Here is a 26,225-nt window from a genome sequence, read left to right as displayed (position 1 = left end):
AGTGGGATCAGCAGAAAATTGACCGTGAGCTACTTCAGCGTGGATGCAAGTGGATTTTCCAGCCGCCAACTGCCTCTAGCATGTCAGGAATTTGGGAACGTCTTGTGCGCAGTGCTAAGAGTGTCCTGAAGGCAATCCTTGGAACCCAAATGGTCTCTGAGCCGGTCCTCCAAACCCTTCTGACGGAAGTTGAGCGAGTACTAAATGGTCGGGCTCTGGCAGCTAATTCTGATGACCCGAATGACCTCCAGCCACTCACGCCTGCGCACTTCCTGATGCAAAGGAAAACAATCTGCCTTCCTCCAGGTGTGTTTCAACCGGCGGACCAGTACAGAAGGAAATGGAAGCAAGTTCAATTCCTTGCCGACCTGTTTTGGAAGAGGTGGTTGCGCGAATATTTGCCGACACTGCAAGTTCGAGGGAAATGGCACAGAGCCCTACCTAACCTGAAGCCAAACGCCTTGGTTTTGTTGATGGATGACAGTGCACCTAGAGGGTATTGGAGTCTGGGCCGAGTTCTGGAGGTCTACCCCGGCTCTGACGGGATGGTGAGGACGGTTAAGGTCAAGACAAAAGACTCTGTCTATATTCGGCCGATCCAGAAGCTGTGCCTTCTGGAAAATGACCTTGATAGTGCTAAAGCTTTAACTGTGAACTAGAGACGTTGGGCGTCCTAAGTCGGATCGTCCCAAGGCGGGCGGAATGTTTAGTTTCAAAATGAACAAACTTGGACTTGACTTTGTTTACGTTTTATTTTTATTTCACATTTCGTGACCGTAACATAAAGTAGCGAGTATTTTGATCATGTGATCTTAGTGAGTTTTCAGCGAAGCACGTGCTTGAATGTGTGTTGAGAATCTTCGCAGTTTATAAGTAAGTCGTCGTTTAAATCCGCACAAAATGTAAGTTTCTTTGCACCTTTAGTTTGTCTTTCGCCTTTTCTTTAAGTTTATTTTGTATTGTCCTTTATTTTCTTTAGTTTTCACCGGTAGTGACAATGTTGTGAAATCGCTCGCCATGATGCTGTAAACAAGTAAATGCAGAGATACATGAGAATAGAGTGTTAACAACCCAACCGCGTCGAATTATTTGTGCAAACCCAACACCCCCCCCCCCCCCCTCCCTCAAGAGGAATACACAAAGTTCCAAATGTTTATGATTGAAGACTTTAATGCGGATATTACTGGGATATTTGTCTAAATGGGTCGTATCCGACGTGGGAACAAACCGGATTTCAGAATTTCCATTATTCTTTCCCGGAAAAGCGCTTAAGAAATTTCTCAGTACAACTCTGTAATCAATCGTCCTAAGCCATTTACCTAAATGTTTTACCTTTTGGTAAAAATACGGAGTGCGTTATATATATACTTATGTTCATTTACACTGTTAAAATACATTCGAACCTGTATTAAGTGGTCACGCTCGGGGAATGGCGAAGTTACCACTTAATACAGGTTTCAAAAAATACACGTCAAACGCAATAAAAATGTCATTCTATTTCACATTTGGTATTAAACTGTCACGGAATCTTTTGCGTACTGCGCCCTCGCCGGTTCACAAACTGAAGAGGAGGGTATCTTTCCTTTTCTGAAGTTTTATTCTAACATTCAAACAATCTGACGGTCAGCGATATCCCTAAATCTACAGTTCACAATCCTCTATTCGCGATTCACAATTCTGTTCTCAATTCTTTCTGCCTCGATCTGACCTTACTTTACAATTGTACTAAGATTTACTCAGGTCTATTTGCGAAACAAGTACTTTCCCCACAATAAAGAGCACAGTAAATTAAAATCCCAAACCTACACTATTGTAATACTCCTAAATCTAACTCTTATCACACAATAGGCAATTTCCGAGTTGCCGTGAACCTCATTATGAAAGCGAGGCTAAGTGTAAAAGCTTTTCATATGAAAATTAAATTTGTTCACATATAAATGAAAACTAGTTTTCAAAATAAAAACTATGCACTTAGCCTCGCTTTGATAATGAGGTGTATAGCAACTCGGAAATGGCCTATTACACGCGTTTCTTTTCCTAATTTAGTTTAATAGATGCGTGCAGTTACATCATTGTCAGGCAGTACATTACTCAGACTTTACAATTGTGCAATCTGTTGTGTCACTAACTTAATCTTATTCGCGTTACATCTGATATGTTTCCTGACATTTATTCAATTATTTTTCTAGTTAATATTTTATCATGAAATTTTTACGTCACGCACGTCAGTTCTTCTTCCATACACTATTATTATAAACTTTATACACAAAAACGCTCAAACAGTCAGTTATTCGTTTAAGAGACTGCGACGATAAGATAGTATAACAAACAAGACCATAGTATAGAATCCAACTAACGAAACATTTAAAATGCAAACGGTCGTTAGAAAAACACCCCAACGATCACTTATTTGTTTAAGAGACTCAAACGATAAAATAGTATGACAAACGAGAACATAGAATAGAAATGAACTAACAAAACATTTAAAATTACTGCAGGTCGTTAGAAATCAATTACCTGGCAGTTTTTTTTTTTGGCTGATATATTTGAGTGGTTTCCTTTTACAAAGTGACGGTTTAAACAGGGCTCGGTTGCAATCTCGTTCCCAGGGTCTTCTCCTTTTCCCGTCCCCAGTCTCTCTCTCTCTCTCTCTCTCTCTCTCTCTCTCTCTCTCTCTCTCTCTCTCTCTCTCTCTCTCTCTCTCTCTCTCTCTCTCTTTCTCTCTCTCTCTCTCTCTTTCTCTCTCTGGGGGACTGGAAGAGGAGAGACCCTGGAAACGAGGCTAGGCTCAGTTGCTCAAATAGTGGATAACGTCATCAAGCGAGTAAAATATACTTCAACTAAAACATTTTATTAAAAACTGGATCATTGTATAATGCAATTCGAGGGATTTGATTGGCTTAGCGGCCATGGTATATGAGCAATTATACCATGGCCGAGAAATGGCGACCATTAAATTGTCTTCTGGTTGTTCTTGCACAGCGAAATCAGTAAGATCTAGCAATATTTCTTGATTGTTTTTTAATAAAACAATTATTCCACTTGCGCTTGTTGGATATGAGATGATTATAGCCAACTCGGCGCTACGCGCCTCGTTGGCTATCTATCATCTCATATCCAACGCGCGCTCGTGGAATAATTGTTAAGTATCCGCTGAATAACGACTTATCCACTGGATAAAATTATCTACTCTTTGAACAACCCGGGCCAGGTCAAAACAACAGAAACCGCTCGTTAGGACAAAACAAGGGTAACCGCGATCGCTTATTTGATACAGGTGACCGTTTAATAGAAGTAAAAATTACAGTAATTTAATTAATAGAGGTCAAAATTTACTTTATATAGGGTAACCACCTGACTATGAGATTCATTGAATATGTTGTAGAATTGTAAGAGTCTTTTTATCTGCCATTTCTCTTCTACTTAAGCCTGGTTTACACTAGCGACGCACGCACAGGCACAAGCACAAGCATAAGAGCTTTATGTCAAGTAAAAACGAACGAAACGAACGCGACGCTTACGTCAAAGCCGTTTTCACGGTGAAATAAGCATTCTCATGATGCTTGCGCTTGGGCTTGCGTCTGTGCTTACGTCAAAAGTGAAAAACAAGTTTTAACAATCAATTTGCAAAGGCTTACCCAACAGCATTTACAAAGCTTTATCAACTGCCACAGAACAGCAATAAAAAAGATAAGCACACACAGAAAAGGAACTGTTCCCAGAATGATAACTTCAACCACGCGTAACACCATTAAACAGGCGAGTTCCTGCTTCGAGAGAATCCCGCCATTGATAGCCAATGCAAATTCGGCCATGTTGACAACTGCCAAAGCGAGTAGAGCAGTTAACGAGGCTGTTTCTCCATGATTGACACGGACATCTTTGAATGGCTTTTTCCATATATGGTGTGTAAGGATTACGGCGCACGCGATATTCAGGCAAATCATCCTAATGAAAGGAAACACAATAAAAGTGTGGAGGGATATCAGCAATAGACGACGACCAATAAGAACACTTTCCCAGTACACAGCTCCAGAACCCTGGCCGTCATCAGGTTTCTTGAAAGGACCATAAATGACACCATGCACTGGATCAGTGATGGATTGCCTTCTGATGGAGCGATCCGCTGGAAGCAAAGACAGCTGCTCACTATTATCGGAACTGTCACCTGTCTCACTGTGGGGAATCTTCTTGCATGAAAGCATCCAACGAACGGCGAACGGCAAGGGAATCAGGCAAGCATACAGAAACCGCTTTGCTGATAGTTCGTTTCTGTGGAGTAATTTAGATCCACGATACAAAACAAAAATGAACGGAGTAATGAAAACACAGATGACAACGCCGCACAGTTTTTGCCACCACTGCCAGCATTCGATGTTGCCATCGTAAAAGAAGCGAGATGTCGTCTGGATAGGGACACAGTTCAAAGCTTTGAGAGTTGTGCTTGCCAGCGTTGAATAACCCAGTAACAAACAATCGACTGTGGCAGCTAGGTACCGATCAGCAGAAGGAAAGCACGGTGATCGTTTGCCACGATATTTCCTGAGAGCGCCATGAAGGAGATAAATAACACCGATGCCAAATAGGACAGCAATGACCTGGAAAGCCTGTAGAAACATTTTTGAAGCCACCGTAAGTCCGCGAATTGGGCAAACGACACCTTTTTGTGAGCTGATGGGCTTGAAATCGAACCAGCCGATGACTGGGACTAATAAGTTCTTTTCTACCAAGTGGATCTCGATATCTGTAAAAACAAAAACTAACCCGGCAACTTGATAAAAATAGAAAATAACTTTTATGCATCCACCACCATCCGATGCCCAGTCGCCAGAAGATTGTACGCCTTCAGCTGATCGCCTCCATGGCAAAAGTTTCACAACATGACATGTGATGCGATTCTTCCAAAGAAGGAATAAGGCAAACGCCAAGGTGTAGAACAACGCAACAGGCCAAAACCAGTAATCTGTGCAGTCTTTACTCGCACGGCATTGTGCGGAGAAAAGTGTTTCTGTGAAATTAGGCTTACAGTGTCCGCACAGGACACCGATGCGGTTTCCAGAACACCCCCTTGAAAGATATTTGTCGTTATTATATGGGCAGCTGATGTTTCGATAGGGACAGCAGTAGTCGACTGGACAGTGTTGGAAGTTGACTGATCCACGATCTGACAGTGAAGGAAATCCCCAGAATGTAGGTCTGGCTGCAATGTTACTTGTGCAGTTTCCGCCATATGGACAAGGTCGACATTTTGTTTCATATGGGTCAATACTGTAGAATCCAGCTGAGCATCTTCTGCATGAGAAGGTAAAGGACTGCGACTTTGTAACGAATATGTTACTTATACAGGCCTTCGTGCTAACAATATAAGAATGGGAGTAGTTCAAAAACTTCTTCAGTGTTCCACCCGGACATTGAATGATTGAATTGTTGTCGATAGATGCATTACTTGACCCTGTGACCATTAAATAGGAATCGATATCTTGAGATTCATACGTTGAAAGATTTGTGTTTTGTATTTTTATAGGTCCTGTACTCCCAACGTATATGAATCCTCGGAAAGGAAGAAACTGTGTTTTATTATAGGAATTGACTGGCCAACTTTGTGTTGACTCAAAACACGTGTTGATGAGCTCAAGACTGGCAGACCCATCTCCTATGAAAAGGTTACTACCAATACCTCCCCCGAAATTGTTACTAAATTGGCAGTTGCTTAGGATGTTTCTTCCGTTTTGTAATCCCAATGCAGTGGAATGCGGGTGGTAATTTTTACAAAACCGCACTTTGGTAAATCTCACGACGTTTGTGTAATCCCATTTTGGAGTGTTACACGTAGAAGAGTTCCTTTCGTCTCGTGGCAATTGGAAGAATACAATCCTCCCCTGTAGATACGTATTGTTGACAAAAGAAGTGTCCTGTAATGTTATCTGGTTCCCTTTGCCTACTAAGGAGAGGAAAAACATTCCGAAGCACTGTAGGGAAGAATTTAAAAAAAAGTTTCCTCTAAATACTAAACGTCTCATCTCTAGCGTTATGATTGTCATAGACAACACATTCAATGAAAAATACTCGTTGTTTTCGAACCACAAGTCTTTCAAGTATAAAGTTGAAAGACCAGAAACAGTTTCATATGTTACAGGTATTAAGCTGATTCCTCCACCGCTGTTGTTCTTGTACTGTAAACCAGTAATGTTCATCTGAGCCACAAAAAAACTTCTCACGATAAATTGCATCGGCGGTATTTTGTCCGGATCAGGCCGAGGCTTAGCATAATTTCCAGAAATAACAGTTCCAATCATTGTGAAATTGAGTATATAATAAGTGTTAATAAAAAGGATGTTCCAGTCGTAATAGTAACTTTCGTCCTGTGAATTACCAACAAAACTTGAATCTACAATCGTAATGTCCTGACAAAACCCTAGCGCATATAACGTCGACGAGCCCCTTGCTGCTTTGTTGGAAATAAAGTGAACGTTTTCCAAAAGAACGTCATGGTAGCCGTGCTGATCATCCGTAGAAAGCGCCAAGACACCCCCACGAGATCTAAATGCGTCGGTGATGAAATCAGGTTTCTGTAGAACGTTTCCTACAAACAAGACACTTCGAACTCTCAATATCATCGTTGACGAGCCCCCAAAGAAACAGCCGGCAGGTCTTTTCTTTCTGGCACTGCTGTTAGTACTGCGTACACCGCTCAGAGTTATAGCTCTTCCAATATTATGTAAAAACGTTGCATTAGTCACATTCACAGTGAAAATATGCTCCTTTAATGATTGACTTAAGCACTGCTTTTTGTTGTAGAATGGCTGTAAGAAGATGCTCTTGTCTATTCTGTCGCTGTAACGCTTCTTCCTTCGCTTGTTTGTAGAAATTACCGAGCTTGCTTGGATGTTAAGACTCCCTCCATAGGGCGCTGTGTTACTTATAAACGATGTGTTGAATAGTGTGATAAAGCAGCTGAGGTATCTAGAGTCCTTGGCTGGTAACAGTACCATAAAAACGGCTTCATCAACTACTGTTACATTTGTTCTATCTGCAGTATTGTTAATGAATACAGTGTCATGAACTTCGATCTTGAGCTTACTCCCGACGACACGGATGCATGGAACACCGTTGTTGCTAAATTTGGACTTATTTATTGCCAGGAAAAAACGCTCTTCAAACGACTCAAAATTGATGATTGCCGTAGAGTTTGGAAAAGAAACGGCATCTTTGAAGTCACAACTTTCTATATACAATGAACATTTCTGAACAGTAACATAACTGTTAATGAAAGTTAGTCCTTTGAGGCGAATGATTACTTTCCCGGAGACGTATCTACCATCAAAAATCATCTGCTTTTGGGAAGAGCACTTGAGAAACACCTCATCTTTACCAAACCTTTCGAGAGTCACGCTTCCATTGACGTAAGTTCCCCCCGGATATGACGTCATCGACGAGCAAGGATATGGATCACGTAATGTCTCAGTGCCATCAATGTGAATGGTGTCATTCCAATGCGCCTGCGTAGTGGCTAACGCAATTGTTTTACAGGCCATGTGAATCGTCTTTCCACAAGAAGGCGAATCGTTGCCATGATAACGCGAAACATAAATTTCTTTACTGTCAAGCACTGCGGAAATAAGAATACAAAATTATTTAAACTCTAACTTTTTCTTGGCCTAATTTTGTGGGACTCAAATATATTTTAGTAGTAAACAGTTAGGGGACGCTACATGTCGGATTTTCACAACTGGAATATCGGATGGCGGCCATAAGCTTCCATAGCTGGTGGATCCTATTAAAGCGAGGCAATTCGTTTTAAATATCCGAAGTTGTTGTAAACGCAGTCTAATAAGTTTTTCTTCACTAATGAATAAAATGAATGGTGTTCACGCCTAAAAAAATAAATGAGGAAGAAGCCTGAGTCCAGCCGAAGAATAATACGGGATTTGAAGACGAGACGGACCTTTGCTATTAAGGTGCAAATTGAATATAACGGTAAATCGGTATTAAAAATAAATATATATATTTCTAAATTACTTAACACATCCAAAGGATCGAGAAAAGGTCTTAAAAGATGTTCTTTTCATTTTTATTGAAGTAAAATAGTTTCTTGAGTTGTCACGAGTCACACCCGCAATGGACGTTTGTGGATCCAGGTCCCCGTTATTTGAGGATCTTTTCCGGTGAACGCAACAGTTTGGCATAACGTTACCTACTATCGATTAAAACAGGTCGGGGCTGACGGCAGAATGACGTGATACATATTTTGTCACGTTATCTGGTCACGCAACGTAGACAACTTTGCTTTCTTTCTACAACACGTTTCAATTTATTCGTCCTGAAAGCGTTGATTGTGCTGATTATAACTGTCATTATAGTGGTTGTTGATTCCGTGGATTTAACACGTGTTATTGATTGTTTTATGATTCAGTATGTGCTAAAATGCCCCGGGTATTCTGAATATTTTCCCTCTTTCATACAGCTCGTGATTATCCAACGAAACCTCTGGAAAGAGTGCCTCTATATAATAAAATGGCCCGTTTGAGGTTCTTATCTTGTAAAATAACATCAGTGTAACTCCTAACAGTTTAAGAATTTTACAGATGTTTTTATGCTGGGAGCAAGTTCGTGCCCTTTGCGTAAAACGTCGTAAAATTTGCCGAAGTATGAGACATCAATTTCAATCCTTTTGTTAGGTTTAATATTTTTAGGTTTACACAATACTCCAGAATTAACTGCCGTATTCTCTGGTAATCTTCGCAGCAATGCAGGGACTTTATCAACAAACTTTCGGTTTCACTAACTTTAAAATAACATACACACTAAAACATTGACGGATGTGTCCATTTTTAGGCACGGCAACAGACTATGATGTGACTCAATACATTTTTTGATTTCCATAGAACATCATGATAACCATTGACGGCAAGGACACAGTGGTTATTCAAATCAACTGATCGACTTCCTCAGTGTGCTACAGTTGTTCTCGAAATGCCCAGGAATCTGAGGACTATCAATAAGTTTCAAGGAATTCCGGAGGAGGATCGGGGGAAGGGTTGGGAAAGAAGGGGGTGTAAGACGGTAGTAAATTATTCTTATTGTTACCGGTATCAGCGTTACAGGTATACACGGTCAAACGTTAAAAATAAAATTCTGAAAGTTCAGGTTTTTATCGGATGCCACTTACGAAAACTAAAATGACCTTTGCTACTTAGAAGATTTAAGCAGTTTAAGTTGTAAGTAGAATATAACGGTAAAACGGTATTAAAAAATATGTTTTTTAAAAAATACTGAACATATCCAAAGAAACGAAAAAAGGCCTTTAAAGATGTTAGTTTCATTTTTATCGAATGAGTTTTTGAGAGTCAGTGAGCCGCAATGGACCTTTGCAGTTTCAGATCTCCTGGTTTATTTGAGAATCATTTCCGGTCAACGCGACAGTTTGGCATAACGTTATCCACTATCGACTAAAACAGGTCGGGGCTCCGCAGAATGGCGTGATACATATTTTTTTCGTTACCTCTTCAAATAATTAATGTTGAAGACTCTGCTTTGTTTCTATAACACGTCGTTACAATTTATTCGTTCCGAAAGGGTTGATTGTGCTGATTATGGCTGTTATTGTAGTGGTTAATCATGATTCAGTAGGTGATAAAATGTCCCGGGTATTCTGAATATTTTCCTGCTTTCATACATCTTGTGATTATCCAACCAACCTCTAAAAAGAGCCCCTTTATATTGTAATTAAATAGCCTCGTTTGAGGGTCATATCTTGTAAAATTACATCAACATAACTTCACAAAGTTAAAGAATTTTACAGATGTTTTTATGCTGGGAGCAAGTTCGTGCCCTTTGCGTAAAACGCCGTAAAATTTCCCGTAGTATGAGACATCAATTTCAATCCTTTTTGTTAGGTTTAATATGCTCTTTCCAGTAATGCCGAAGTATCGGTAGATCTTCGAAAATCGTCGTGAAAGGGTCTTTCAACGTTGTGGAATTAAAAACTTCCATGGGCAAGTATAAGTACACACACAATACTGCAGAATTAACTGCCGCAAATTGCTTCACCCTTTCTCTGATAATATTCGCAGCAATGCAGGGATTTTATAAACAAACTTTCGGTTTCACTTACCTTTAAAACAACAGACGCACAAAATTAACACTAAAATATTGACGGATGTGTCCATTTTTAGGCACGGCAACTGATTATGATGAAGTCAGTAAATTTTTGCGATTTCCATAGACCATCACGATATCCATTGACGGCAAGGACACAGTGGTTATTCAAATCAACTGATCGACTTCCTCAGTGTGCTACGGTTGTTCTCGGAATGCGCTGGAATCTGATTATTATCGATAACTTTCGAGGAGTTTCGGAGGAGGATCGGGGGAGGGGTGGGGAAAGGAGGAGGTATAGGACAGTAGTAAATTGTTCTAACAGTTACCGGTATGAGCGTTACAGTTATACAGTCGAACCTGTATATAACGGCCCTCTCTTAAGCAGCCAGTTTTTAAAGTCCCGATTTTTCGTGCATACAGACGCTTTATTTGTTACCTGTATTAAGCGGCCACCTCTACTAAGCGGCCACGGCCACCCTGTAGCAGTCCTATGTTTGTCTTTCTTTGTTATTTTTACCTGTTTTAAGCGGCCACCCTTGAATGGAAACTAAGCCATATGCACAGTTCCATCAGAATCCGCACAGTATCAGTTATAATCAGCACAATCAACCCTTTCGGAACGAATAAATTGTAACGACGTGTTGTAGAAACAAAGCAAAGTCTTCTACCTTAATTACTTGACCAGATAACGCAAAAAATATCTGTCACTTCATTCTGACGAGCCGAATATTTTCCCGCTTTCATACGTGTCATGATTATCCAACGAAACCTCTGGAAAGAGCGCCTTTATATTATAATAAAATGGCCAGGTTTGAGGGTCTTTCCTTGTAAAAAAAAAAAAAAAAAAACATCAATGTAACTCCACAAAGTTTAAGAATCTTAAAGATATTTTTATGCTGGGCGCAAGTTTGTATCCTTTGCGTAAAACGCCGTAAAATTTCCCGTAGCATGAGACGTCAATTTCAATCATTTTGTTAGGTTTAATATTCTCTTTTCAGTAATGCCGAAGTATCGGTAGATCTTCCAAAATCGTCGTGGAAGGGTCTTTCAAAGTCCTATAAGTGTACTTATTAATAGAAGGCCGGAAGCGGGCCTGTAGTCAGACATGTTGACTATCAAACATTCATCAGAGCTGGAGTGCTGTTGTGGAAATCAAAACTTCCATGGGCAAGTATAAGTACACACGCAATACTGCAGAATTAACTGCAGTAAATTGCTTCACCCTTCCTTTGTTAGTATTCGCAGCAATGCAGGGATTTTATAAACAAACTTTCGGTTTTACTTACCTTTAAAACAACAGACGCACAAAATGAACACTAAAATTTTGACTGATGTGTCCATTTTTAGGCACGGCAACTGATTATGATGAAGTCAGTAAATTCGATATCCATTGACGGCAATGACAGAGTGGTTATTCAAATCAACTGATCGACTTCCTCAGTGTGCTTCGGTTGTTCTCGGAATGCCCAGGAATCTGAGGACTATCAATAACTTTCGAGGAATTTCGGAGGAGGATCGGGGGAAGGGTGGGGAAAGGAGGGGGTGTAGGACGGTAGTAAATTGTTCTAACAGTTACCAGATCGTGTTCAGCAATACGGACAGGCGTAAGCGTAAAACATTAACTGCGCTGCAGGCTTTGTCGAATTGATACCTAAACAAACGGAAATCCACTCCATAAAAAAATTAAAGGTTTGGTTATATATGATCAATTTCTACTTAAAGTTTAGGAAAGCTTTCCGTCTGTCTTTAATTTTTGTCTTCCACAATAATGCTGTCTTCTGTACGAGTATGTAATATGCCCTGGGTCATGATGTTTACCGAAAGCTATTTCCGGTACGCGAATAGATAAATAGGAAATATAAATACCCGTGAATAGCACGTGAGTCACCCTGTCATGACTTTTTCAGTTCGAACTTTCCGTTATTATCTCGAGCACCATAACGCAATATTTCAATTGCGAAGGGAAGATAACTTTAAAAATCTGCAAAGCGTACAACAGAAATAAATCGTACACAGCATCACGCGTAAATGCCAGTATAGGCATCTTGTTTGAGAATCATTTCCGGTCAACGCGGTAGTTTGGCATAACGTTACCTACAATCGATTAAAACAGGTCGGGGCTCATCAGAATGACGTGATACGTGTTTTTTTTTTTTTTTTTTTTTTGCGTTATCTGGTCAAATAATTAAGGTAGAAGGCTTTGCTTTGTTTCTACAACAGGTCGTTACAATTCATTCGTCCCGAAAAGGTTGATTGTGCTGATTAAAACTATTATTATAGTGGTTTTAAACCATGATTCAGTAGGTGATAAAATGCCCCGGTAATTTTGAATATTTTCCTGCTTTCATGCATCTCGTGATTATCCAACGAAACCTCTGGAATGAGCGTTTTTATATTATAATGAAATGGCCTCGTTTGACGGTCATATATTGTAAAACAACATCAACGTAAGTTTACAAAATTTAAGAATTTTAGAGATGTTTTTATGCTGGGAGCAAGTTTGTGCCCTTTGGAGGACCTCCTTTGCGTAAAACGCCGTAAAATAATCCGTTGTATGAGACATCGATTTCAATCCTTTTATTAGGTTTAATATGCTCTTTTCAGTAATGCCGAAGTATCAGTAGATCTTCGAAAATCGTCGTGGAAGGGTCTTTCAACGTCCTATCAGTGTCCTTATTAAAAGGAAGCCGGAAGCAGGCCCGGTACTCAGACATGTTGACTATCAAACATTCATCAGAGCAGTAGTATTTGCATTTTGCCTACTGAACTTTTAAGCTGACACAATGAATAATACCGCGAACACACATTTTAAACAACAAACAACGGGAACATTTAAGTTGTGCGTGTCCCGCATTGTGTGTCGCGTGAAAATTTGATGCCACTGCGATATATATTGATTGTACTTTGATAACCACCTTTTTGTGAAGAACCGTGTGTTTCAGCGGAAGCCGATCGTTTCCAACCTTCGTCACATCTTCCTCTGGGCGATTTCAGAATTAAAAGAAGACATTTTTATTTCAACACAAAACAAAAGAGACAATTGGGAAAGCATCACATTTCATCGCCATGGGGGGGGGGGGGGGGGGGGGGGTATTCCCTTATGTCTTGAACGGGGTATCTATTTCATCACTTTCTGTCTTAAACAGGGTATCGCTACATGTCCTAATTGACTTAAACGGGATAAGCTTAGATGTCTGTGTATTATGCTTTTGAAGAACGAAGCATATTTCAATGAAGTAAAAGTAATCTGCAAAGGATCGCCAATTACTAAATGGACGCTATTGTAATTCATTGTTACTTATTGATTGTCATGCATTAAAATACGGTAAGAAACTAGTGTATTCTTATTTCATTCTAGTCTTAAACAAGGTATGGTTTTGGGTTAAGTCTAAAAGTTTTGAATTCTGTCTTAAGCGGAATAGGGAAATCTGAGAATTGTGTCTTAAACAGGGTCAGGGTTTGAACGCCCGGGCCGCACCTCCCTACCAAAGCATCTGTTGAGTACCCCTCCCCCCCTCCCCCCGGCGCCGAGTGTACCAGACATGATCATGAATATCCGCTTCATATCAGTACAGATGTAATTGATTCGTACGAGTTTTTTCCGAACAAAAAAAATCATTGCCTCTGCTTTACCGCTAAGCTCCTCACGTACATAATGCCGCCAAAGAGCTCCATGAAACAAGGACAAGTTCAAGCCTTCAGTGGGAAGGAAGACGGAGATCATGAAACAAGATGGCGCCCCGACAGTTGTTGGTCATGGTTAGTTTGTGCTGCTTCCGGAATATCGCTTGTTATTGTCTCGGGTATCCGATACAGCTTTGGTTTACTGCTGCCGCCCTTGATAGACAACTTCGAAACAACTCGACAAGCTGCAGGTAACCATATTTATACTGTAATAGGCCACAGTACTGAGACACGTCGCTATTACGGACACCCCGATATAAATACGGACAGCAGCTTATACCCAGCAAAAGTAGAGTACTAGAGTACAAACGTTTGATTGAAATAAATACGCGCTATTACGGACTCTCGCTTTTAACGAGGATGTCCGCAATAAAGGGAGTTGATTGTAGTACTCTCCTTGTGGTGTTATTTGCCTCGCGATATTCTTCTTGTTTTGACCTTGGTCGCGTTTTGGGCCGTTTCGGAGCAGACAAAACAAAGTGAAAAAAAGAAAAGGAAGGCTGAAAGAAGAAAGAATGGAAAGACAATACCGAGCGAAGCAACAAAATCAACGTAATGTAAATTGTAATGTATTTTTTATACCAGTTGCCCCTTTATTTTCAATTTGGATTTAAAATTTAAGACGGTATTCATTTCATAGAACTGGACTTGCAAGTGGTCAGAAGGGAAGGCGAAAGGTCATTTCAAATGAAATAGATGATATGTACATGATGAAAATTCTCGGAAAAAAATTTTCCGACTCCCCATGTACATATCATCTATTTCACAGCATTGTGTGGTTGGCTTGTCCGTTAAATTACAAATGAAGGCTAATTTTGAAGGAAAAGCCGTTCTAGGTTTTGCAAGTCACAGCTTGCGGTGAATAAAATCGCGTGACCTACCACTATAAGCCTCAAAGATCAAGAAGATAACAGATCGTTTTCACGTGACGTCACATCACTTCCGGTAGCTATGGTGGTATCACTTTCCATTGCAAGCAACTGTCACTCACATTTGTAACCTTTAGAAGTAAATCAAGAGATTTTTTCTTTACTAATTTCTGAATATCCTAAGAAGTTTAAACCGCGAGTCAAGACTGAAGCGTCATTTGGAGAAAATTTCAGCAAATTGGAATCCCACCCCCCTCCCCCCCCCCCCCCCTCAATTTCTCCTCTCTTTAAAAATCAACCTTTCCAAAAGTCCAATTCGCAGATCTGCAGTGTCCCCAACCAGTCCTTTTGCTTAACACATTGGCACTTAATAAGGTGATTTGTTTCTCTGAGGTAACAATTACAGCGCTCCTCTCTCTCAAATTGTAGAACTACAGAACAAGGCAGTTCGCACAATTAATGATGTTCCATCATGGAACCCATTACCCCTCACTATGTATCTTAAGGTTTACTGAAATTTCCTGATATTGTTAAACTAAACATGTGTTTGCTTTTTTATGACTATTTTAATAACGACAAATTTGAAACTTTACCTGTTTCACTAGTACCGTATTTCTGATTATTTCACTGAATATTTCTCACAGGAGGTCGTGCCCTAAATATTTTGTTACATTATACCATTAAACAAAAAACGTATCACATCAAAAATAAACCGAACATGGGCTTTTTAAGTGTTTCAAATTTGACTAATCGATGTTTAATGTCAATATCTTCGGCGTCAGAGCCTGAAAAAGTGAAATACATGAACATTACCATAGAAAAAACTGTAAAAATACCCCGGTGCTTTTGTAACCATTCCGTTGTGAACAATTAAATGAAAGCTTGTTTCCTACCCAAGATGTCAATTTTTAACTTGAGAGGGAGGGGATAAAAGGAAAAGAAAATGGAGAGGGGGGTGAGGGCGATTATTCGAGGGAGTCGGTTAATCGAGGGACGGCTATTATTTGAGGAAATACTTTATCAGTGCATCTTCCAATCAACTTTTCATACCATTCTGTCAGAACAAATCTAAGGAGATTTTGTCCAACCGAAATAGGAATTTTTTTTTGGAGCAACATCCCTCAGACAGTTAAGGACAAACCTACTAAAAGAATGTTAAGAAAAGCACTCTATAAATACTACCTCCCTCAATATTGATGATACATTTCTTGCTCATTATTAATGATAATTTACCAGGGCCCCTCTGGATATCAGCCTCGTTGCTGAATGGGCCACCCTGGCAAAATAAAGTTTACGTTACCTTACCTTACTCCAATGATTTTCCTTTCTCTTTGTTTGTTTTTTTTTTTTTTATTTCCTTCTGCTATATCTTTCTTATTTTTTTCTATTCTACTTAGTTACTTTTCTTATTAATTTACTTCCATTAAAGGGGCACAGTATCATGAGTTTTACTAGAGGTTCCCCTTCTACTCTCCTCCCCCTATTTGAATTGTATTTTTGAATTGTATTTCTGAGCTGCGTGTTATTCTATGTTTTAATACCTCCAACTTCTGTATTTTGCGCTTATGTAACAGTAAGAGTGGAGAGTATAAACAAGAAATGTCAAAATGATTTGTTTGTTTTATCGTTATATCAACAATGTTTCAGCATAATTGTCTGACAATATTGAATTGTATTGCAGCATGGATTGGTGCCTTGTATCTGGCCAGCGGTTACCTCTTAAGTCCTCTCGGCTCGTACATCATGGACCGCACCAGTTACAGGCTCACCGCCGTGCTGGGTTCATTAGCAGGAATAATTGGCTTCTCTCTTGCCTCGCTGTCCTCTAAACTCTGGATGATGTATCCAACCTATGGACTCCTGTCTGGGTTCAGTTTTGGGATGGTATACAACTCCTCCTGTTTGGTTGTTCTACAATACTTTGTCAGAAGGCGTTCGTTGGCCGTGGGGATCGTTACATCGGCAACAGCGGTTGGCATGCTTGCAATAACTCAAATCACGCAAGTGCTACTTAGAGAATTTGGTTGGCGAGGAGCGCTCAGAGGATTTGCACTGCTGTACTTTGTGTGTGGTTTGTGTTCAACTGTGTTTGTTCCTCTTGACAGGCTGAAGGAAGAAGGTGGCGTTAATAACGCATCATCAGCGAAACTTAAGCAGAAGGAAACTAGAAACTCACCGCTATTTAGGAATCGCCCTTTTATAATTCTCACAGCGTCGCTGACTGTTCTCGCATTTGGATATTTTGTTCCAACCATGCATATAGTAAGTATGAACGTCATTGTTAACACATATACATGATGTGTACCTCCTTTTTGAACTTAGGTTGAAACTAAGCTAGCTGAAAGTGACGTGAAAAGTAATGGCCAGTGGGTATTGGGCCCCATCGAACTTAATTCGACGGCGACGGCAACGACAACGCTGCAAAAAAAAAAAAAATAAATAAAAAAAATAAAAAACAAAGGTTTGGGCCCCGTCCACACGTAACGTATACAAAGTTTTCTGTCCACACGTAAAAGATGATCCCCCAACATATCGTTTACGCCTATCCATACGTAAACGATAGGAACAACTGAAGAATGAAATGAGGCCGCCTGGGAACCAGAATTGCCATGGGATCTTGACTGAGCATGCGTACATGCTTTGTGACGTAAGTCTTTACAAGTTGTGTTGTCAACACGAGAGTAGATAAACGTGCATTGTTGTGCGTTTACAAATTTATCCACTCACGCGGGCGTTTACAAAAATATCCGTTTACAGAGATCATTTACGTGTGGGCAGGAGGCCTAAACGCACAAATAAAATATACGCTTGCGAGCGTAGACGTATGACGGGGCCTTAAAGAGGAAAAAAATTGCCCTGCACGTGCGTTTTAAATTTTGGTACATTTCTTAGCCGTCCTGTAAAAATAACAATGTGAAATGACCAAATTCAAGGTTTTGTGGAGAAGGTGAGCACGCGAAGGTGACTGAATTTTCATTTTCTTTCTTTACTAGAACGCTGCTCCTATCAATTTTGGTTCCTGGGTAGTTCGCTGTTTTTGTACAAGTTGGTGCAGGAAAATAATCGCGAAGTAGCAAAAAAAAAAAAAAAATGAAGTTATATTTTCAAGTGATGTTGTCGTTGCTTAAGTTACCTTCAAATTAATGACGTGTACTGTCCAAATAACCCATTTGTCTCCAAAGCTTCTTTTTAAAGCTGAGGCCTTTTGAACAGTAACCTGCAAATATCTAGCGTATTTTCGTATTAAGTTTTGAAAGGCTGTACACCAACCACGCTTTTATAACGAGGCTTAACAAAGAAATCGAACGTGTTATAGACATGAAATGAACGGTACTACTCTGGAACTTCTCAAGGCTTCTATGCGAGAAAAGCAGATCTTAGTATGGGCAACTGGAATTCAGAAAGAAAATTTGGGGTGGCAGGGCATTTTTAGAGATAATTAAGCAACAATTATTCAAAAAAGCAGTAAAATGCAAAGCAATGTATGGAATTTTTTCTAAATTGAAGCTTTATAATATCTGAAAAATGCATAGTTACCTCCAATTTTCTTTTCGGTTACCAACGGCACTTGCTAAGTTCTGCTTTCTCCGAATAGTTTTAAACCGCACAAAAATATCCCTCATGTATTAGTAGGTACCACTCGTTCCTTCAGTCAATGAAATGTTATTTAAAGAGGGTAACACTAATAGTACCTAGTAGTACTAATAAACCCGTGGACCTCATAATGCAAACTAACACCCCAAAGTAAAAACTTCCCAAACTTACACAATTGGCAAAGAAAGTGATTTAAACCCCTTAGCCCTCTATAGTGACGATCATTTAATTTGACGTTAATAGAGGGTCCTGCATGAAAATGTGGTGAACGGGGGTGGGTTATTTCCCAGCACATATTTTGCTCAAATCTCAGCTTCCAGCCTAAATTTTGCTCCAAATCTCATATCCAGTGCCCCAATCAAACCCGATTTCATGCAAGTCCGACAAATCCCATTTCACATCGAAAAAAATGGGTTCCTACAAGGTTTTAGGCGATGGAAGTCATTTGTAGTTGTTAAATGAACTCCATACAGAGCAAATCTATTTCAAAATGCGCTTTCTATTTTTGCATGTATTTCGTATTATATAGGTCAAACATTGCGAGCAAGAACTTGGTATTCCTGGGGAAAAATCTGCAATGCTGTTCACGTATTTGGCCATAGCATCGTTCTTCAGTCGCCATTTGTTTTGCAAACTGGGAGACTTGAGATTCTTCAACAGATTTTACCTTTATCAAGGAGGTATGATCATCAGTGGTTTGGTCGTCGTGTGTCTGCCTTTGGCCAGATCATTCGGCTCTCTAGTAACAGTATTCGTACTGTATGGGCTCATGAATGGGGCTATGATGGGACAGTTCTCTCTGCTGGTTTTGGAATGTGTTGGAACACACAAGGTCAACCAAGCTTGGGGATACCTAATGGTTGCCATGTGTGTAAGCGTCGGTACTGGACCTCCCATGGCTGGTGAGTTAAACCATGAATTCGTGCAATTACACAAGCTCGAATTGAGTCTGATCATGGGCTATAGGAAAAATGCAGTTCGACTAAATTAAGTTTATCTCTTAATCTCTTAAATAAAGTCAAATAAAACTCACAGTAAAGTAGTGTTGTGTCTTTTCTCGTCGCTTCTAGCCGTTCTTCCTATAGCCCATGGTCTCGTGTTAAAATTTGGTCTTCCATGTAACTGTCTTACAAATAACATTTCGTGCACCAAAAAAATCGAAGTTATTTGTTCATTTCTTTTAAGATACTTTAGTTGCCTTGACAATGGCGTTAAGATGGCATAACGGTTTTTATCGTTTGTTTCAACTTAGTCTTTGCGTTAGATTTCGATGACACTCTGGGGCCATTACATTGAAATGACAGCGATCCCAACGTATTATTTTTGTGGCAGTCTGTTCGGGTGGCCTTCAAAAACTCAATAATAATTCATAAGCCTATTGACCTATCAAATGGTCGATAAAACATCACGTGCAGTGATTTTAAAACCTAATATAATCTCCTCATTATTGGTATGCGCTGTCTAAAACCACTCGGCTGCGTCTCGTGGTTTTAAATCTCGATAAAACACTACTGCTCGTGCTTTAATCATTACTTAATCACCTCAGAAATTTGGATTTAGTTTTAAAGAAAATCGAAGTTTTCTTGGCAAAGTTTCAGATCAAAATTTCGCAACACTAGTCAACTAATAGGCCATTTTAAAGTTGTGTACTAAGTGACCTGGCCTTGCATTAGAAGCGAGGCTGTGGGTGACCTTGTTTTGGTACAAAACTCACTGCCTTTCATATGTAGATCATGCTGTTCTTATGCTAACTAGTTTGCATTTACATATGAAAAGCACTGAGGTTTGTATCAAACAAGGACAACCGCAGCCTCGCTTCCAACGCAAGGCCAGGTCACAAAGCACACAACTGTAAAATGGCCTATTCGTTTCGTTTTCGGATTCTGTACATAAAAACTAATTCCTTTCGTTTTCGTATTCTGTACATAGTCGCATAGCCCTGCAAACTGAATTTGCTTCACCTGCCACGGATTAATTCGAACAGATATAGCGAAAAGTTATTTTTCTGATGATGGTTGTAACATTTTTAATAAGTTGAATTCATGATTCTATATTTATCTTTAAGCGAATTTTATTTATGTTATATATCACCTAATTAATTAACAATTATTCCAACAAGCGCGAGTGAAATAATTGTTTTATTAAAAACAATCAAGAAATAATGCTACATTTTGCGGATTTCGCTTTGCAAGAACAATTAGAAGACAATTTAATGGTCTCTATTTCTCAGGCATGGTAAAATGGCTCATATACCATTGCCGCCAAGCCAATCAAATCGCTCGAATTGCATTATAAAATGATCCAGTTTTTAAAAATAGTAAATAGTTCTATTCTTAATATTTTAACTTGATGTATATTGTATAGCTTTTAGTTTCGTATTTTTTCTTCTGCAAGCGCCCCTGTTGATAGAAGTTGCTTAATTTCCTGAATTGGTTTACCTGTGTAAATAAAGGTGTCTCATCCTATCTGTTTACCCTTTAACCCCTAATATCAAAGAGCAAATTCTTTTATCTTGGCCCATATTTTTCTTATAAAAGTACTGGAGAGAAGTTATTAAAATAACAAGAAAACTCACCTTGGGTGATCTGACCTCAGGGGTTGAATAAGCATTGATATTACAAGGAGAAGTTTGATGCTGATCACCGTTAAGGCTTAAAGGGTTGAAATGCGAAACCAAGGCCAGCTAGCATTTTCGTAAAGCCAGTAACAGCTTGTTAATTCGGGAAATAAGATCCCATTTGAGAATGATGTATTATTCAGTAATGACACAGGCATACTCGGAAAAAGAAATTCCGAGTGCTTCTATCAGGAGTCGAACCTAAGACCTTTCGATTACTAGTTCGGATGCTCTACCACTGAGCTACTGGAGACTAATGGGAGCTAAGGCCATTAAAGTAGGTTTATGGGCACAAAGTAACATTTCCTCAAACTTTCTGCAACTTACATTTTCAGCTAAAACATTCGAACAGATCATACTGTATTAATCTATAAGAAAATGTGCCTTAAAAAACCATCTGGAAACACAGAAGAGAACTTTTCAAGTATTTTTGCTTAAATGCCCCTGAAATAATTGTTTACTATATTTATGAAACATCATACGCACTGTGGATGAAAGATTAAAGAAGAAAAGATTCTCGCAGTTATCTACGCATCTACACTGTTGTGCAAAAAACTAGCATAAAAAGGAAGGCTTGAACGGCTGCATTTTTTTTTTCAGTTTTTTTCTCGCAACAGTCTGGTTGCGTAGGTAACAACGAAAATCTTTTCTTCTATAATGTTTATTAGTGTATACCGCACAAGTGAATAGTACTTTTTGGGCGCGCTGATTGGCTAGCTCGGAGGTAATTATTCACCTCCGATCAGCCGAAGAGAAACAAGTTGGCTTCCCGTTTCGCCACGGTTACTTGAGAGGAAATTATTTCGATAAACGAAGCGGCTGTTAAAAACTAAATTAACCTCGCCGCTTCGCGGCTCCGTAAATATCCATCACTATTCACCTCCACTTCGGTGAATAATTGTTTACTATATCATCTTCTTTTTAAAGGTCTGATGGCGGACAAGTTTGGTTCGTATGCTGTCTCTTTTTACACCTCGGGTGCACTAGTGATAGCAGGAGCTTCCATCATATCACTTATGGCGATTGTGAAACAACAACCTGAAGATTCTGCGAAAACGCAATCTTGCGACGAAGAACTACTCGTTACAGAAAGAGTAACAGTGCTTTAAATTTTATTTTACAAGGACTGTCAAAATCCACTCGCTCTGATTGGTTCGTATCTTTCGTCTACAAGAGTATAGACAACAGAAATGACGTCAGATGTAACGTGCGAGCTTTCTCAACGTTAAATAAAGCCAATCCCGCTCGTACATCTTCCATGTTTTGGGGGAAAAAGAAATCGACGGCTGTTTTCTTTGGTCTGTACTCTTATAGATCATAAAATACGCTATAAATTGTTTAAAACTTGGAAGCGAAACCTCTCGCCCGCGCCTCGTGGTTCCACTTGAGTTTTGAATATTTTGTGACGTCATTTTATGGTCTATTTAACAATTATTCCACGAGGGCGCGTTGGATATGAGATGATAGATAGCCAACGAGGCGCATAGGCGCCGAGTTGGCTATAATCATCTCACATCCAACAAGCGCAAGTGGAGTAATTGTTTTATTAGAAACAATCAAGAAATATTGCCAGATCTTACTGATTTCGCTGTGCAAGAATAACCAGCAGACAATATAATGGTCGCCATTTCTCGGCCATGGTATAATGGCTCATATACCATGGCCGCTAAGCCAATCAAATCCCTAGAATTGCATTATACAATGATTCAGTTTTTAGTAAAAGAGTATAGACCATAGAAAACTGCCGTCGATTTTTTAAAGGTAAGGTGGAGACGAACAACCAACAACTTAAAGACGAACGCACGTACGTAAGAACGAACGAATGAACCAACGGAGGAATGAGCGAACGAACGAATGAACCAACAAAGGAATTAGTGAACGAACCAACGAATAAATGAACGAACAAAAGAACGAACCAACGAAGGAAAGAGCGAACGAATGAACAAACCAACGAACGAATGAATGAACGAAACGATCGTGTGAAACGAAGTGTGCAGAGTGGCAACACCTTACATAAGGCCGATAACACATTGAAGAGCACTGGCTTTTATGCACAAAGATGTTTATTTTTGTTAGAAAAGTGTCTGTGTCATTTCTAATGGCACATTCCTTGTATCAATTTAACATTCTTGTGGATGACTGAGAAGCAAATTAGCCTATGATAAGCAATAATATACAATACAATGATAATATATGATTAAGAAAAAGTTCTATTCACAAGTTAAAAAACATCCACGTTTTCATATTCTCGTTTTACTTGAGGCAGCATATTACCTACAATTATTACATGAATGACAATTAGAAAAAAAAAATTCCCAACGGGGAATTTAGCCTAAAGGAAGTGAAAAACCAACGCGGAGACGGGTGGGGGTGGGGGATCTAGAAGAGAGGAAAGGGGAAAGAGGATATTCGGGGAGGGGAGAGAGACGAAGAGGAATATCATTATTATGAGGCCCAACGTGGTCGTCTAGGGAGAGAACAGACCTGATCATGCTGAAATTGGCTACTTCCTAGCCCGGACCTAGTCCTAGTAGATGGCTACGGGTGCTTTGACGAGGTAGGAAAGTGATCACTTTGTTACCACAATAGACTTGTATGTTCTCGAACACAAGGCTCTTCCCACATCCAACAGAAATTCGTTGTCATTTAATACTATTTACAATCCTTACATCTGGGTTTTTTCGAACTCCCGTTTTCTCGATTGAAATTTTGTTTCACTCGAGATGTTCGATATGGCGGCAGTCTACTGCACATACTAAATCTGTTAACCATGCTATATTTGAAGAGGAATTGTACATATTAAAAAAGTTATATTCATTATTTTAAAAGTTCCACGTATATTCTTTGTATTGGCTTGCAATCAGCCTTATTCAGAATACATCATTTCCGTGTCTTCCAAACGACATATTCAGGCAAATTTTCTATTCTCGGAGATAGTGAAAACGCGTTGTAAAGTTTGCCACAAAAATAATACAATAAAAAAATAGTGACTATTTCGACTATAACCATCCCTCTAAAACATTAAAGGGACTATGTCACCGCAGGCGCATGCGCGCGTTGATGAGAAGCACTTTGAATACGTTGGCCCAACGTTTTGAAATACCGTCGAAGATTTCAGGAAGCTGTTTTCATTTGTTTGAATCACGTTCATCTTTGGAAATTTGGCTTTTTTTTTGTTTACAAACATTCATTAGTAATTACAGAAGCTGCTTGTTGTGATATTTTTGAAAGCTTTTGCAATGGCGAAAAAGCAAAATTCCCGCGACGAGTAGTATGCAAATTAGTCTCAACCAGACTCTAGTGCGCATGTGCCCCAGCTGACAGTCTCTTTAAAAGTTCTTCATATATAAAACACGTGTGATTACCGATGGGTTTCCCAGCAATTTTCCCAAACCGATGGCCACACAATTACGCAATCAGGAACCGGCCTGAAAGAATGAGCAAAAATTGTTCGCCAACACGCGAAAGAATTGGTGAAAATTTACACTCATCGCATGAGAGTCACGGAGTGATTAAGGAATAGGATTGTGCTTCCCTCTCGTCAAACGTGTTAGGGCTAGGGCTCGCTTTTATAAATGTGATTAGTAAAACACAAATCAATAGGCCGTAGGGAAGAGGGGACTCCCATATTTAGCAAAAGCATTGTGGGCGAGGTTTGAACTTCTTTTGCACCTTTCAATATAGTCAAAATTTTTCCAAGCAGATCTTGTCACATTTGCTCCATCTTCATCCAAGAATATCCGGATAATTCAAACGGTTAAACCATGAATGATCCTTAAAATCTGCCATAATCGTTGCCGTCACATATGTATGGTAGCCCCTCCTCGCAGAAGATTTCGCGTGTTCGCTTGTCCGCTCAAGAGATAATTGTTCGTTGCTTTGTGCGTGTGTGGTTGACAGTTACTGGACGTTTCCCTTCATTCCTCTGATAAAGTTTTGGTTACGTCTCTTTTCTTTCAGAATTAACTGCTTTTCTTTGCGCTGCTGGAGAATTACTCGCCGACTTGGAGGTGTAAGGCTTCGGTAACGGCGGAGGTGGTTTGGTGACTGGGGACTGTGACGGTCTTGGAGGTTTGGGCGGAGGACTTTTCGGACTCTGCTCGGTTGTAACATACATGGATTTGCGCGGTAAGACCGGAGGTGGAGCCTTACCTCGATCATCGGAGGCGTCCGAAACGGACCGAGAAAGAGAACCACCTGGCCTACTTGAAGCAGCCATTGTTCCTCTCCGGGGTATGGGGACGGGGTATGGTGTCCGAGGCTTCGGTGTAGGCTCCTCACGTGATATTACTCTCGACTCCGACATCGTAGTTGATGACGTCACTGAAGACGACGTTTCCGAAACCGACCAGCTTTCAATTAACGATGAAATTGTCTGTCCCCCTTTGAAGGGAAGAAGCGGTGGGGTTGAGTCTTCCTTCGTGGGCGGTATTCCCGTAATGAGATCGATGTTCCTTGGGGTTGAAGACGGCAGCTGCGCCCCCTCGTTTAATCCCCGATTGGGAAGAGATGGAGCCCTAGGCGACATGACTTCGGCGTGAAAAGAAGACGACGTTGAAAAATAGCTTGTGTTTTCCGACACCCAGCTAGCTACCGCCTCATGCGGCGAGGAAACGCAATCATACGGTACCCGGGGGGATGTCGGCGGCGTGACGTAACTATATCCATTAGATCCATTGGTATTTGTCCCCGGGAATTCGAAGCCACCCACTCTCGGCCGGGACGTCGTAGCAGGTAATGTTGAAGTTGAAGATCCTGATGAATGGCGAGAATCTAGAGGGTAGGGGTTCGTTAGCATGTTTCCCATTCTATCGCTAAAATGTCCGGAGGGAGAGAGGGGAGACATTGGACACGTGGGATCCGGAGTATCAGAGAACACGGATGAGGCCCGGCTGGATGTGGTGCTGGCGTAACTCTTTCTTTTCTCTGGCAGGTCTGGTGGTGCTAAACGAAAATCGTCACTGGAAGGCGTCAAAGTTGCGTGGCGCTGGAAAAAGAAAAAAAAACAGAAACAAATTATCTTGATAAATAAAATAAATAAATAAATAAACAAATTATCTTGATAAATAAAATAAATAAATAAATAAATAAACAAATAAATAACCTTTATTTACTCTCGGCAGTGTTTATAGCACAAGTGCTAGTGGGGCCGAGCATTAAACTTCATAAAGAAATAATACAAATTGAAAATAACATGGTTAAAAATCCCAACCGGCAGGAGGCAGACCAGCTGGCAATTTACAAGCGCGTCCGAGGAGTTGAACTTGGGGCTACCGAGAAACAACTCCAGCTAGCGGACAGAGCGAGACTCAGAGAGGTCAGACCCGGGACCACCGGATTTCAAGTCCGGCGCCCTAACC

The 26,225-nt window shown here is 40.1% G+C and overlaps 3 protein-coding genes across 6 annotated transcripts in view; 1 reads left to right on the top strand and 2 right to left on the bottom strand.

The window, feature by feature from the left end:
• Positions 1–1,578: 1,578 nt before the first annotated feature.
• On the bottom strand, positions 1,579–11,495 carry LOC146469544 (uncharacterized). 4 transcript variants are annotated; one of them, XR_014867202.1, is made up of 3 exons: positions 10,115–10,331; positions 2,006–7,609; positions 1,579–1,831 (listed from the first exon to the last, which is right to left on the bottom strand). XR_014867202.1 is itself a non-coding variant. In XM_085123184.1 (2 exons), exons 1-2 carry the CDS (start codon positions 11,440–11,442, stop codon positions 3,588–3,590), a joined length of 4,077 nt encoding a protein of 1,358 aa, XP_084979310.1. In that variant the 5' UTR covers positions 11,443–11,495; the 3' UTR covers positions 1,579–3,587. The 4 variants fall into 4 exon arrangements, 2 of the variants coding, with proteins under 2 accessions (XP_084979310.1, XP_084979308.1); XR_014867201.1 differs by having other exon boundaries at positions 1,579–2,840; positions 3,163–7,609; XM_085123184.1 differs by lacking the exon at positions 10,115–10,331 and adding an exon at positions 11,388–11,495 and having other exon boundaries at positions 1,579–7,609.
• Positions 11,496–13,618: 2,123 nt separating this feature from the next.
• Positions 13,619–23,685, top strand: LOC146469543 (monocarboxylate transporter 10-like). The gene is made up of 4 exons (XM_085123178.1): positions 13,619–13,976; positions 16,336–16,916; positions 18,778–19,150; positions 21,793–23,685. The coding sequence occupies exons 1-4, from the start codon at positions 13,757–13,759 to the stop codon at positions 21,972–21,974; spliced, it is 1,356 nt and encodes a 451-aa protein (XP_084979304.1). The 5' UTR covers positions 13,619–13,756; the 3' UTR covers positions 21,975–23,685.
• The window catches only part of LOC146469542 (dedicator of cytokinesis protein 1-like), a 61,820-nt gene continuing 59,220 nt past the window's right edge, over positions 23,626–26,225 (bottom strand). Inside the window, exon 60 of the mRNA XM_085123175.1 lies at positions 23,626–25,852. Within this exon, the coding sequence (XP_084979301.1) occupies positions 24,806–25,852 (1,047 nt within the window). The 3' untranslated portion in view covers positions 23,626–24,805. The remainder of the gene's footprint in view (positions 25,853–26,225) is intronic.

Source organism: Pavona decussata, unplaced genomic scaffold (assembly GCF_977016875.1).
Source record: "Pavona decussata unplaced genomic scaffold, jaPavDecu1.1 SCAFFOLD_122, whole genome shotgun sequence".
In the NCBI taxonomy this organism is placed as follows: Eukaryota; Metazoa; Cnidaria; class Anthozoa; order Scleractinia; family Agariciidae; genus Pavona; species Pavona decussata.
Note: the sequence above shows the minus strand (reverse complement) of the source record. Positions and strands in the feature narration are given on the sequence as shown.

Coding starts and splice junctions, on each gene's coding strand:
- LOC146469544 (XM_085123184.1), bottom strand. CDS start 11,442: ATGGACACATCAGTCAAAATTTTAGTGTTCATTTTGTGCGTCTGTTGT. Junction 7,610..11,387: donor GTGCGTCTGTTGTTTTAAAG/GTAAGTAAAACC, acceptor TTATTTCCGCAG/TGCTTGACAGTAAAGAAATT.
- LOC146469543 (XM_085123178.1), top strand. CDS start 13,757: ATGCCGCCAAAGAGCTCCATGAAACAAGGACAAGTTCAAGCCTTCAGT. Junction 13,977..16,335: donor AACAACTCGACAAGCTGCAG/GTAACCATATTT, acceptor ATTGTATTGCAG/CATGGATTGGTGCCTTGTAT. Junction 16,917..18,777: donor TTGTTCCAACCATGCATATA/GTAAGTATGAAC, acceptor CGTATTATATAG/GTCAAACATTGCGAGCAAGA.